This window comes from Ptychodera flava, chromosome 9 (genome assembly GCF_041260155.1).
Source record: "Ptychodera flava strain L36383 chromosome 9, AS_Pfla_20210202, whole genome shotgun sequence".
Lineage (NCBI taxonomy): Eukaryota > Metazoa > Hemichordata > Enteropneusta > Ptychoderidae > Ptychodera > Ptychodera flava.
This window is the reverse complement of record NC_091936.1, coordinates 6046175-6060318: the sequence shown is the minus strand read 5'-3', so window position 1 is coordinate 6060318 and position 14144 is coordinate 6046175. Positions and strand designations below refer to the sequence as shown.

The following is a 14144-nucleotide window of genomic DNA, read 5'->3' as shown; positions in this document are numbered from 1 at the left end:
TGATTCTACTATATGGTTGTAATATTTAGGTAATTGATTTTTTACACAAGTGTCCGGTGGGTAGCGGCCCAGTTCTCCGTAAATACCCAATTTGGGAGTTGATCTAGGAACACCTAAAATATAGCGGCAGAAGCTCAGATGTACATCCTCAATGGGCGAGTTGGTGTCACATTCATCTCCCCAAACCTCACAGCCATACGTCAAAATAGGTTTTATTAATTTATCAAATAAAGACAGCATCAATGGTACACTAAGATTTGAATTTGATGCTAATTTTCCTTTCAGAGAAAACATTGCCTTTTGTCCCTTTAATTTGAGGTTTTTCATGGCTTCTTTAAATTTTCCATTAGGGCATAATACTAATCCAAGATAATTAAATCTATTAGTAGTTTCAATTTCTTTTCCTCCAATATAGAAGGTATTTTTATCAAGTTATCTATTACTTTTATTAAAAATCATAACTTTAGTTTTCTCAGTATTGGTAGTTAGTTGCCATTTTTTTGAATATTCATAAAAACGATCAAGGCTATTTTGAAGGCTAGTCTTGGAAGTAGATAAAATAACAATATCATCTGCATAAAGGAGACATTTCACTGGCACATTATTGATATACATATGTAAGGGGCATTACATGATTGGTTATTAAAAATAGTGGGCAAATCGTTTATAAATATATTAAATAGGGTTGGGCTTAAATTGCACCCCTGTTGAACCCCTACGGTAGAGTTGAAACGTTGTATAAGTCCGGTCTTAGTTTTCATTTTATAATTAACATTCATATACATAATTTTTATGATTTCATACATTTTACCGATGACTTCACTTTTTAACAGTTTACCGAATAGGCCATCAAGCCAAACTTTATCAAACGCTTTGTTTAGGTCAATGAAACAAGCATAAATTTTAGGTTGATTGTTTAGATTTCTGTTGTGTTTTTGGTTTTCAGATTTACAGTCAGTTTTACTGTACAGGTGATTATTGATAATGGACTTTAGTATAAATAGGTTGTCGGTTGTACAGCTACCTCTTCTAAACCTGAATTGTTCATCGTTCAATATTTTATTTCTTTCTAAATATGAAATTAATCTTTGGTTCAAAATGCTGTTGAATAATTTTCCAAGACAACTTGAAATTGCAATTCCTCTATAGTTAGCAGGGTTAGATTTAGAACCTGATTTATGAATTGGTACAATTAAGCCGGTGTTCCATGAAGTTGGGAATTTACAATTATTAAAGACTAAATTGAAAAGTTTTTCTAAAGCAGGTACAATAATGCTATCTCCGCATTCAACATTTCATTACAGACCAAATCCTCAGATGAGGATTTACGATTTTTCAAAAGCATCACCGCTTTTTTAATTTCACTGGCTTGGATTGGACCATTTAGTTCAGGGTTCAATGAACTGGTTTGGGAATATATTCTCTCAAATTCTTCAAGTTTAATGTCACCATTATTAGTAGGTATTATCATCTTCATTCTGGTTTAGTAACCCATGAAAATGTTCAACCCATTCATTAGCAGATATTAGTTCTTCTGTAGACTGTGAAACTAAGTCATCATCAAGTTCTTTGATTTTGTTCCAAAACTGGAAAGTGTCACCTATCAATTGTTCTATTTCATGCAGCTGTCTAGGTTTAAATTCCTTCTTTTTGTTTTTAAGTAGTTTTTATATTGTTTTCTTAAGGTAAAATATGATATTCTAATATGAGAGCAATCAGGGAATCTGACCATTAATTTTGCTAATTTATTCAATTCCTTTCTTAAAGAAAAACAGCTTTGATTAAACCATCTTTTTTGTTTTAAATTACTTCTTTTCTTCTTCTCTTTGGAATTATTTTAGTTGCTGTTTGATCGGCAATATTAATTAGTAATGTCTGGAAATCTGCAATTGCTTTATCTGGATTATCATAATCTTGAGCAATAAATGGGTTTATTTCAGAATCCTTTATTTGTGTTAACATGTGTTTATAGTTTAGTTTTGCAGAGTCATTCCATATATACTTATTCGGAAGGGGCTCCAAATTATTGTTTATCTGTTTATGAAATATATAATTTACATTTTTAACTATTTCATAGAAATGGATATGGGACAATGATCTGAAAGTTCTGTCAGGCCATGAACTCTGAAATACTGAATGGATTTATAAATGTTCTTTGAACTTATTGCAAATTCTATGGCACTGCTACAGTTTGGGGAGTGGAAAGTATATTGTCCAACTGAATCTCCCACTGTTCTGCCATTTGCTATCACCAAATTACAATCAATACACATTTGTGTTAATTGTCTTCTAAATTTGTTTACACTGTGACTTGAATTAGTGTCCATATTTGATCTTTTTATGAAATTGTCAGTCTATCGAATAATTTGCCGGGAGAGGCAGATACTGACTACCATCATCACAAATTGTGTCATTCAAATTCTCTATTCTGGTATTGAAGTCCCCTAAAAGTAAAATGTTTCCCTCAGCTGAAAATGTAATTATGTCTTTTTCTAAAATATCGAAGATATTTTGATTTGTTTTACTGTAAATTTTTGAATTTTCCAGGGTTATATAAATGCATCCTATAAACAGGTCATTAGTGTTTGATACCAGACTTTTGTCTAGTTTCAACCATAGAAAATGGGATGAGTAACCAGGAATTTTTGAAATAAATTTTTTAAAGATGGACTTGTACAAGACAGCGACCCCCCCCCCCCCCCAACGAGAACTCCTACGATTGTTAGTAGCTCTATCTAAACGGACGATTTCAAAATCAGCTAAAGCTGTGGGAAGATTAATAATAATATCACAGTTAAGCCAAGTCTCTTGAATACAAATAAAATCAAAAGTCTTCACAAAATTAATAAAAACTGGATCAGACAATGTTTTTGCCAGACCATTAACCCTTTTCCTGCCAAGTCGGTGAAAATCCGCTTGAAATTCGGTGTAGCTAGAAGCTGAGCAGCCACGGCCGTTATCCTCCTAAGGCGGTGGAAATCGGGCTCCTTTTTGGTACCCCCTTTCCTGCCTAGTCGACGGAACTACGTGTAGCAAACCCTTGCTCACGCTAGGGGTCGTTCGAGGACAGGTTTTGGGCGAGGAACGGCGTTTGCTCTCGAAATGGGTTCACAGGGAGTCCAAGGACAGGGAAAGGTGCAGAAACCTGTCCGCCAGTCCCCCACACCCGAGGGGGGCTGTTTTTTTTTTACCGCTTTTTAGCGGACTTGGCAGGATAGCATGGTGACGTTTTCTGGCGGAGTTGGACGTACTTGGCTGCCTGGCACTATACAGATTGCTGCCGAACTTGACCAACTCGGCAATGCTAATCTAGAAGGCTACCTCTTGCAAACGACTTGGCAGATATGCCGATGGTGCGAGACGAAAGTCACTTATTCAGTTGTGCGTGACTGAAAATGAGAACGTATTTTTGACGGGACGGCTCGACTTGTTCCTCCCATGGAACGGATATGAACGACTCGGAAATACCATTACAAACTGGTGTCCGACGTACTAAGCTGGGCTTCAGCTCTGCAAGTTCAAGCCAGGCAATGTCCTTCACTGCCTTGGCCGTGCCATTCAATGGACGTAGCTTTGGATTTTTTATTTATTCCACCGTCCGAAGTACTGGCTCTGGTTTGCAGGCAAACGTATCCTCTTGCCGATGCATTGGTAACTACGTACGCTGTTTGCGTACAGAGAATTCAAAAGGGCACATGAGGTCAATATGCTACATGTACGGGGATACCGTCTGCATTTAGCAGGGACTGCTTTTGTTATGCAAACCAGCTAGCAGTACAATATGGCTGCCAGCATGTGGACACGTCGATGGCTAGAACAATGGAAGCATATTGCGTTGCACCCGTGCATCGCAAAAGTGAACTGAAGACTTGGGGGTAGTGACTGGTTATCACTGGTTAGCTGCAGCCCAAGCCATGTCGGTACAAACCCGTACCTGACTGAGGACCACTCGATTAAGTCAGTAGATGAACGGTAACACTCGTAAGCCAACTCCCAACTGAGCTGGCAAAACGACGTAAAGCTGTGCTTCAATGGCTCAGCCATGTCGTTAATACAACGGCAAAAACGTAGTTTTTGTGCTACACTGCCAAGTCGTTGGAGGTACGTATTCAATTGACCCTACCCTGGGGAAACAGGACAGGTTTGACGGTGCTGCTGCACCCCTAGCACGACCCTCAGGGTCTCTGACTAACAGACGGTGAGGTGATGTTTGTGCCTAGCGGACGTACGTAATACTGAAGGAGTTTATTTCCGAAAAAATGAACATGAAACGGCAATAAAATGACGCACTCCAGGGGCAAACAAAGCCGGTGACCTCAATTTTTTTCTGCAGCAACCCTTGAGCTCCTTCCCCTGTCTACGGGCATGTAGAAATTATCGAAGTCTAACACGTATAAGTACGGCTAAAACTACCCTGAAAATGGGCGATTTCTGCCAAATGCCTGGCAGGATAACATGCAATAGAGCCAATCTTTTGCAGGCACATATTATGGGGCGGTTTTCTACTGACTTGGGAGAATAACGGACAAGGGCGCTCGGCAGGAAAAGGGTTAATGTTCCAGCTTCCCACCTTTAGGGCAGGTACATGTGAGGTTCGGTTGTCCATCAAAAAGAAATTACAAAGTAACCAAGTAATTAAGCGAGCATACAGAAAACTCAGTTGGTAAAAGGGAATAAAGTCCAAAATTTTTAAACACAGTAACTTTTTCGGACTGTGATAATAAGTAGATATTTTTCGATACATTTTTTTTTCTTTCTTTCTATCTTTAGTTGTGCATATACTGCAGTTAGAAAAAAACAAAACAAAAAACAAACACATTCAACAATGGCAATATCCAAAGTCCAGTTCACAGATTACTGAATAGTGAACAAAATTTCAAGAATTTAGAGAACATCTCTGGTGCGGTATAATCAATGGATGGGTATGATTGTTACTGGACCCTATCATGATGGTAGGCGGTTTTATTTTTATAGTCACTGAATCTGTAATTTCTAGTGTTATTGGCACTTTGGCGTGGTCTACCACGATATTGACTATTAAATCCACGCTGATGAGACATTCTTGCGTTTTGGAAATTGTGTGTATAGTGGGTTTTTGTACCCGATTGTTGACCCTGGCAGTGACTTTTTCGCAGGGCATTTTTGATGTCTTCAACAAGCTTTCCTGTTCCTCGTTGGTTGATGTGCACTCCATCTTCATCGTACAATCCTCGAGTATAGGATAACTCTTGGTGTTTAACCAGCACTACATCAGGTCCTTACTGTCTCACTTCGTGCTGCAGGAGGCGATTGAATTCCTGTGTAATTCTGCTGGTAGTATCATCATAGCAGAATAGCTGCTCAACAACCCCGAAGCAGCTATTAAGTTTCCGTCATTAGGTCCCAAACATTAATAGCTGAATAGCCGCTAATTATCCCTTGTGTCATAGCTGTAAACCCTCTTTGCTGAATAGCTGCTAAATATGTCAAAGCTGGCTATTTTGGCTATCCAGCAATCCCGCACCTTTATGGGTTATTTTACGGTACTTAAACAAAATTTTGCTACCTCATGGTAAAACATGGCCTTCGTGTATCAGCGAGTCGAGCGCTAGCGACTGTGCGATGGTGAGTTGGCGGTACACTTTCACCAAACCCTGAAGGTACTGCTGTTCACGGTTTGTTGTTGTTCATCTGACATATCAAATGTAGCAACGGACGCGGCATACATGCGTATGATCGGGGAACAACACACTGACAAGCACACAGAGCTATCATCCATGAAGCTAAAGAACAATGCAATACACTGTTTGCATAGTTTTCACGTTAAGAACATTACTTACCCTTTTTGATACACTTTAAAACGCTCCTGGCTAACGCACACGATGAAATCATGCTTGCTTATGATAGCCGCCATGTTTTAGTATTAGTTTGTTCGTTGTTACCATTCTCCAAAATTTCCGTCGCCGACCAGACGCAGGTTCACTGGCATGGCCGATTCATGTATATCAGTGAGAAGTGTAATCACAGGCGGCCCAATCACTATTAATAGTCGCGCCAGCGGCTTACTGACTACGCATGCGCTTATTCATAATATACTATGCGAGTAACCGGAAGTGTACCCTTCTTTCTCTTCTTGGGCGCCGCCATGTTTTTTTTTTTGAGTACTCGTAAATAAACAAATACGAAACAAATTACTATGATATAACATGCCTTTTATAAAATATACCTCTTTTATTAGCCAGTAAATGTTATTATACACCTTGTCGCTGATACAAAGTATCGTTGATATAGATAAACGGAGAAAAACTGTCGTGCATATGAACGGGGGCATACGCAAAGAATGCTGGGATTGAATTATAGAAGAGCGCCCCCTGTGTCAATAATTAGATTCAAAAATTGCAAGTTTTTAGACGGAACGCTATAGTTTTCAGCTTGCAAGTGGAAGGTGGGCAGTGCGGTTACCATTGCAATGATAATTATTGCATAATACGTCCCTTGTTTAACGCCATAGGCTGTTATCATTGTAAAAATTGCCAATTTTTGTCCAAAATTTTACACGCTACAGAAAATCTATACTGCCCTGCTGCAGGGTTTGACGTCGTGTAAGTACGTGAACTGCTTTCATCAGAGGGAAACTGGGCATAGTTGTCATATAAACGTTTATGAAGTAACAATTACAGTTTATCATGAATCAATACAAATAACATTGCCAATCTACCCCTGGCGCGACACCAAGGGCTGAGCCCTATATAATATTAGTCGCGCCAGCGGCTTACTGACTACGCATGCGCTTATTCATAATATACTATGCGAGTAACCGGAAGTGTACCCTTCTTTCATGGGCGCCGCCATGTTTTTTTTTTTGAGTACTCGTAAATAAACAAATACGAAACAAATTACTACTATATAACATGCCTTTTATAAAATATACCTCTCTTATTAGCCAGTAAATGTTATTATGCACCTTGTCGCTGATACAAAATATCGTTAATATAGATAAAGGGAGAAAACTGTCGTGCATATGAACGGTGGCATACGCAAAGAATGCTGGGATGGAATCATAGAAGAGCGCCCCCTGTGTCAATAATTAGATTCAAAAATTGCCAGTTTTTAGACGGACGCTATAGTTTTCAGCTTGCACGTGGAAGGTGGGCAGTGCGGTTACCATTGCAATGATAATGATTGCATAATACGTCCCTTGTTTAACGCAATAGGCTGTTATCATTGTAAAAATTGCCAATTTTTGTCCAAAATGTTTACACGCTACAGAAAATCTATACCTGCCCTGCTGCAGGGTTTGACGTCGTGTACGTACGTGAACTGCTTTCATCAGAGGGAAACTGGGCATAGTTGTCATATAAACGTTTATGAAGTAACAATTACAGTTTATCATGAATCAATACAAATAACATTGCCAATCTTAACCCCTGGCGCGACACCAAGGGCTGAGCCCTATATAATATTAAGCTTATTATTGAGTTTTTCTCAGTTTCTCTGCCGCTGTCAGTCCCTCTCCTTTTCTTCATGCTCTGACTGATCGTAGTAAATAAAATAAACGACTTTAAAGCTTATAGCCTAACCTATAGCCTTTTGAATCTTTATTTATTTTACACCCCAGTACAAGGACGTTTATCTCTCATATACACATCTTGTAATTAATTAGTCAACACAACTAATTATGCTAATCCGTCGACTTATCAAGGGTTGGTCAACATTGCAAAGATAGAGATGTAAAGGAAAAAGGAGTCAATTTTAGTAACCTTTCCTATCTTTCGCGATGTTGACCAACCCGTAAAATCCCTGATAAGTCCACGGATTAGCATAATTAGTTGTGTTGACTAATTAATTACAACATCATGGTATGAGAGATATACGTCCTTGTAATGGAGTGTAAAATAGATAAAGAGTCACAGAGGCTAGGTTAGGTTATATAACCATTTATTTTATTTACTCCGATCAGTCAGAGCATGAAGAAAAGGAGAGAAAATGATAGAGAAAACAGTGAGAAAAACTCAGTAATAGTTTTTGGGCCGCCTGTGGTGTGATGTGTACTTATGTATTATCGTCTCAGGTTAATGCGATAACAGTCGTAGTACAACGCAACACAACACACAGGGTGCAAACATAAAAAAAATAGAACGAGCACATTTAGGCTACTGGCGCGGGGGTGGGGCATGCTAAACCCATAGAATGTGTCTCGCTTCTCCGTCCATGGTATGCACATAGATTCATAATGTGCTGCGGCTTTGAACACCCTCTTTTCGCACACTTGTGATCAGAAAACATGTGGTAAAATAGACTTTTGACCCCTAGCACGAAGTTTTGAACGGACATAGTCTAGAGTTGTGAAATTATAGGGGAAAGAAATCAGTCCCATGGGGTGGGGAGGGAGTTTTTTTGTGCAACGGTTTACCTTATTTGATTTTATTGATTTTGACTGTGATATTTCAAATAAAGAGTTCAACTCCAAACCGTCTGACTGTTTCCTTTATTGCTACAAGTAATTTTATTAATTTTGACTGTGATATTTCAAATAAAGAGTTCAACTCCAAACCGTCTGACTGTTTCCTTTATTGCTACAAGTAATTTTATTAATTTTGACTGTGATATTTCAAATAAAGAGTTCAACTCCACACCGTCTGACAGCTTTATATATTACCGACAAGTCCTTATCTCCTCTCCAACTTGTGTATACACCACTGTAATTGCTCCGAAAACATTGCCAACTTGCTAATCCGCTGTCCGTATCAGCGGATTAAGTGATTGAGTCAACACCAAAGCCGTCCCACACGCATTAAAATAAGGAAAGGGTTGAAGATCTCAGACACAGTGTCACGATGTCGTCCGTAAAACTAGTGGACGCTTAAAATATTCATGAATTCGTAAATAAATAGGAAGGTACACAACTTATTATTCATAAATAAACGAAAGGAGCTCCCTAGTGACCGGCCATTGAGAGAAATTACTGAAAGCAACAACCTCGCGACCGGTCGTGTAGACAAATGTTGGCAAAATTCCACAGTTTATACCTACAGCCACGACCTCACGATCGGTCATGGAGAAAATTACCGGGGAAAAAAGAAAAACCTGAAAGCCATAACCTCATGACCGATCATTGAGAAAATTTCGGGCTAAATTCAACACTTTATAGCCACGACCGGTCGTTGAAAAAAAATACCGGGGAAAAAATTCAAAGCTTGAAAGCCATAACCTCATGACCGATCGTTGAGAAAATGTCGGGAAAAATTTAACACTTTACGGCCACTACTTCAACCGGTCGTGGACAGAAAATGAAGTCGAATACATGAAAGTCACGGTCGTTGAGAAAAATGTCGTGAAAATTCAACACTTTACAGCCACGACCTGGTGCGATCGTTGTGGAGAGAAAACATTGGGAAAAATCGGAAACCTGAAATCTACGACCGTGGACGCTTAAACTATTCTCGTGGAGGGATATTGAAGCTCCTTGTCTGTGATGAAATCAACTAGGCTACCGTCCGACCGATCAGGAGAGAAAATGTAGAAAAGTTAAAAAGTCACTAACAACAGCCATGTGGAGAGACAGCTCAGAAAAAATTAAAATACATGATCTGGGCGGCCTGAAGGAGAACGGCAACGTAACGTTACAAATTTTTTGATGACATAGGTTAAGTTCCTGACTACATTTTCTTACCCTAGAACTTTAAAAAGCTAAGTCCATCCTTTCAGTTCATTCAGATTATGTACTGTCGTCGTTGAGTTGCGTGTTTGAGGAATGATACTGGTGGAAAGTGCATAATAATACAGCGAAAATATATAAAAGTCAGCTTGGACTCTCTGTTGTGCCGCGCAACAACCTAAACGCAGCCGCTGACGTTTTTACAGACAGAATACACAGACAATGTATCAAATACCATGAAATCGTTTTTATTGAAAAGGCGTGCTTGCAGTACCAGCACACAAACAAAAAACTGAATAAAAAGTTGATGATTTTATCCATCTTGTTCTCGGAAAGTGAAGCGAGGGCTGTCCGTCTTTGGGGAAAATACTATAACTTACGCTACACATGGACGCGGAAGTGAAAAACACAATAACATTTTAAAACGAGAACGGGCAAGAAAATGTCAGTTTTCGTAATCCTGGTAATAACTGGGGTTAATATTAGGAAGTCTAATCGTGTTCCTTGCCATTCAAGATGTTTTGTTGATACGATTTGCACATTGTGGAGGTTCTTTTGGAGTACCTGTAGGTGAGAACTTCATTGGTATGGATAGTCGCTGATGTATTAGCGGGGAGGCCGGGCAAACGAGTCAGTCACAGTCGATGACGGTGTGCTACGTTTACGATAGACGCTATAGATGTACGGTGACGATGCATCGATGGTGGCATCGAATAATATGGATAGTGTATAATACTGGCATACATGATGACATCAATCTATATTGAGCTGCCTGCAGCGGTGTTCGGTTCGGTTGATGCTGTCTGAGCCTCGCTACAAGGAGAAAAATTCTCCTTGTCTGTGGCTGTTGAAGCTACCACCTCGATTGACCAAGGAGGTTCGTGTAGATGCAGAGGCAGGAAACGTGATACCTCGCCCTTCAGCTCTTTCCGTGCAGGATTTACAGAAGTTTTGGTTATATTCTCGAACTCATCGTTATACAAATTGAATCCTTGTTTTGATTTTGTAGGATTGATTAAAACCAGTCGTGTAGCGTGATCTTATAAAACTTTTGCTCGTTTTGAGCACAGGCGTACGGAATGTTTCCTAGATCGTCGTGAAGGGAAGTGACGGACACTGCATGCACCGTGAGGCCGAAGGCCGAACCTCGGTACTGTATAACAATACCAAGGTATGTCACGGAAAATCGACCGGCGGCCCGAAACAAACGAAATAAAGCATCTACCTCAAAAAAAATTACATCGACCGGTCGGAAATACCTTCAAACTTTCAAATCTTTACTCTGGTTACAGAATTCTTTCAAATCTGCCAGTTATGGGCGATAATTGACTGTCCGGCGAATACTCGCACTTGCATTGCCACTCAGCCATTTTGAATAGCTGTTTTACTCCCAAAAGCCTTTGCGAGTGGACGAGTGACCCCGTAAAGAGTTTGTTTACAAATGTCAGATGGCGGGATTTGAACATCACGCTGCCGAGGCAATGGTTTGCGTTGATTGCCTTGTTGCCAGATAGCTGAAGTTGTATTCCCTGACAGTATGAAATTTACCTAACGGTTAACGGTTGAATTTAGTGGTTGTGGGGTCACGGGGTCACTCGTCCACTTGCAAAGGCTTTTGGGAGTAAAAACAGCTATTCAAAATGGCTGAGTGGCAATGCAAGTGCGAGTATTCGCCGGACAGTCAATTATCGCCCATAACTGGCAGATTTGAAAGAATTCTGTAACCAGAGTAAAGATTTGAAAGTTTGAAGGTATTTCCGACCGGTCGATGTATATTTTTTTTGAGGTAGATGCTTTATTTCGTTTGTTTCGGGCCGCCGGTCGATTTTCCGTGACATACCTTGGTATTGTTATACAGTACCGAGGTTCGGCCTTCGGCCTCACGGTGCATGCAGTGTCCGTCACTTCCCTTCACGACGATCTAGGAAACATTCCGTACGCCTGTGGTTTTGAGCATGATATACTAACTTTGACATTATGTAACACCAAACGCATTATGGGAAATATGTTTACTTCTGGATTGGAAATAAACAGGTTTGAGGTCAAAAGGTTCTACTTCCGACTTCCGCTCTTACGGACGACATCGGACCATGACCGACTCAAAAATGTAGGTTGGTTTTCTGGCTCAAGATGACCATTTTAGACGGCGTACTTTGGCATGTAACAGTTCATCTGTATAGCGATGCTTTTGATAGTCGTTAAATTTCGATTGACTTCTACATCTGCTCAGATTTGCGTTTTCTTGTGATACTGTGTCTGTGATTTTCAACCCTCCCCTTATTTCACTACGTGTGTGACGGCTGTGGTGTTGACTCAATCACTTAATCCGCTGATACGGACAGCGGATTTGCAAGTTGGCAATGTTTTCGGAGCAATTATGTACAGTGGTGTATACACAAGTTGAAGAGGAGATAAGGACTTGTCGGTAATATTATAAAGCAGTCAGACGGTGTGGAGTTGAACTCTTTATTTGAAATATCACAGTCAAAATTAATAAAATCAAATAATGTAAACCGTTGCACAAAAAAACCTCCTCCCCACCCAGGGTCCTTTCATCTGTTCCCTGTGGTGAAATTAGTACTTGGCCAAAAATGACGATTCGTGACACACCCCTATTTTAATTGTGGAGTTTATGCCGCACTTTGTCGTTTCAACTTCCAAGGATGCATCTTTCCTGTTTAGAGCCCAGTGCCTCACCCCGGTTGAGGGGCCAATGGTGCAAGTATTTTGTTATATACTAGTATTATTTCCCCAAATTCCCCCCTTGTTACTGAAAACAACTTAAAACGCCTTCAAAACTTTGTACAAAATTCACAGTCACTCTTCAAAAATAGTGTCTGATATCTTCTTCGAGTGTAATCTGTTTTGTGATCTAAGACACATAAAATGTTTTGCAACGGATGGATATATAGACAAATAGATAAGCTTAGATAAATGGAAAGATAGATAGATTAAAGCTCCATAAGTTGTATCTTTTGGCTATTTTTTCAGAACTTTTGTCTTGTTTCCCTACACTTTCTGCATTGAATCCCTAAACTGTAATCAAATGCCAAGTATTTAGCATATCAACGCAACCTACTGTATATGAGTATAATCTCCATTGTTATTGTTGAAAATTGTATTCAAGTCCGGACTAGAATTATTCGTAAACAATAAACAATGATCACCACTCACATACAAGCTGTGTTGGTAAAAAGAATGCGCGAAATTTCAGCATGACAAACTAATTAGGGTCAGACACGGTAGTTGATATACAGAAGCAGAATACTGAAAAACTTGCCACAAGTTACAGCTTATGTCCCTTTAACAAACTGACAGACAGAGGGACAGACAGACAGACAGATAGATAAGCAGATAGATAAATAAATAAATAAATAAATAAATAAATAAATATAAGTAATCCCTGTTTTGTTGAGCTCTCGGAAAATTTACTCCGATTCTTGACAGTGTTGGTAACGACGATAAAACGCAATTCTGATATTTATAGGGAACCTTTATTATTCATTGACCCTCTCTTTTTTTTTGAAAAAGATAAATTTATTTCCACAAATAAAACAAATCTACATAACTGTGAATGCATTAAAATTACAATGCGTCTTGTCTGAAAACAAAAAACCAAAATAATTAGCTGTTTAATTACAAAGATCATCATATGAATGCATTCAGGATGCATTCTCCTCCTTCAAGTCTTACAAGGCTTGAAAACTTTGTGATAAAATCCTCAGTATTGTTCATCATCTTATAAGTGAAATACAATGTATTCATCCATGAGGAGAGATAACATTTCAATTGCATGGCATAGGATTGAAGGGAGACTTTAATCCCATCAAGAGTAACCGAATTTCGAATATTCCAAACTGTATATTTTACAAAGGAAGTAATACAGTAAATAATGTCGGATGTTGCATTATTATCATTTTCGATTCCTGCAATTGCTAATCTTTTGATATTGATATTATTATCAAAGTTGTTTACATGTTTTCTGACAAAGAAAGAAATACATTTCTGCCAGATTTCTTTAACATATTTACACTCAAACAAGATATGTTCCAGTGTTTTTTCTTGGCCACAATATGGCATTTCCCATCACTTAAATTGAAAGTTTTGGCCAAGCTTCCTGTGACTAGGCCTCGATGGAAAATCTTCCAATTTAAATCATATACTGAATTGCTGACAATTCCTGTTGAATTAAGACGGCTGAATAGATTAGCATTGTAACTGTCAGTGAGACTTAGATTCTCAGCCCATTTTTGACCAATCTGACCTTTGACTGCATGCCATTTCTTATCAGCTAATTTCCAATAGAGTGACTTGGTTTTGACAGCACTTTTTGTCAGACCATAATTCTCTAAGTCTAAAATATCATAGTTTTCTTCATTTTGGATGTTTGAAGAGATGATTTGTTTCAAGGAATCTGGAATAGCATTGAGGAGTGTTTCATACTCTGTCTTGATTTCCTCTTGCACATGTCTATTGGTACCTCCTCTAATTTTTGCAATTATTTCCC

At 39.0% G+C, this 14144-nt stretch overlaps 1 protein-coding gene across 2 annotated transcripts in view; it reads right to left on the bottom strand.

The window, feature by feature from the left end:
* Nucleotides 1–5985, bottom strand: part of LOC139139848 (tRNA (guanine-N(7)-)-methyltransferase non-catalytic subunit wdr4-like) — a 36421-nt gene extending 30436 nt beyond the window's left edge. For both annotated transcript variants that reach the window (XM_070708787.1, XM_070708788.1), the window contains exon 1: nucleotides 5820–5985. In XM_070708787.1, coding sequence (XP_070564888.1) covers nucleotides 5820–5893 — 74 coding nt within the window. In that variant the 5' untranslated portion in view covers nucleotides 5894–5985. The remainder of the gene's footprint in view (nucleotides 1–5819) is intronic.
* Between the last annotated feature and the right edge of the window lie 8159 nt (nucleotides 5986–14144).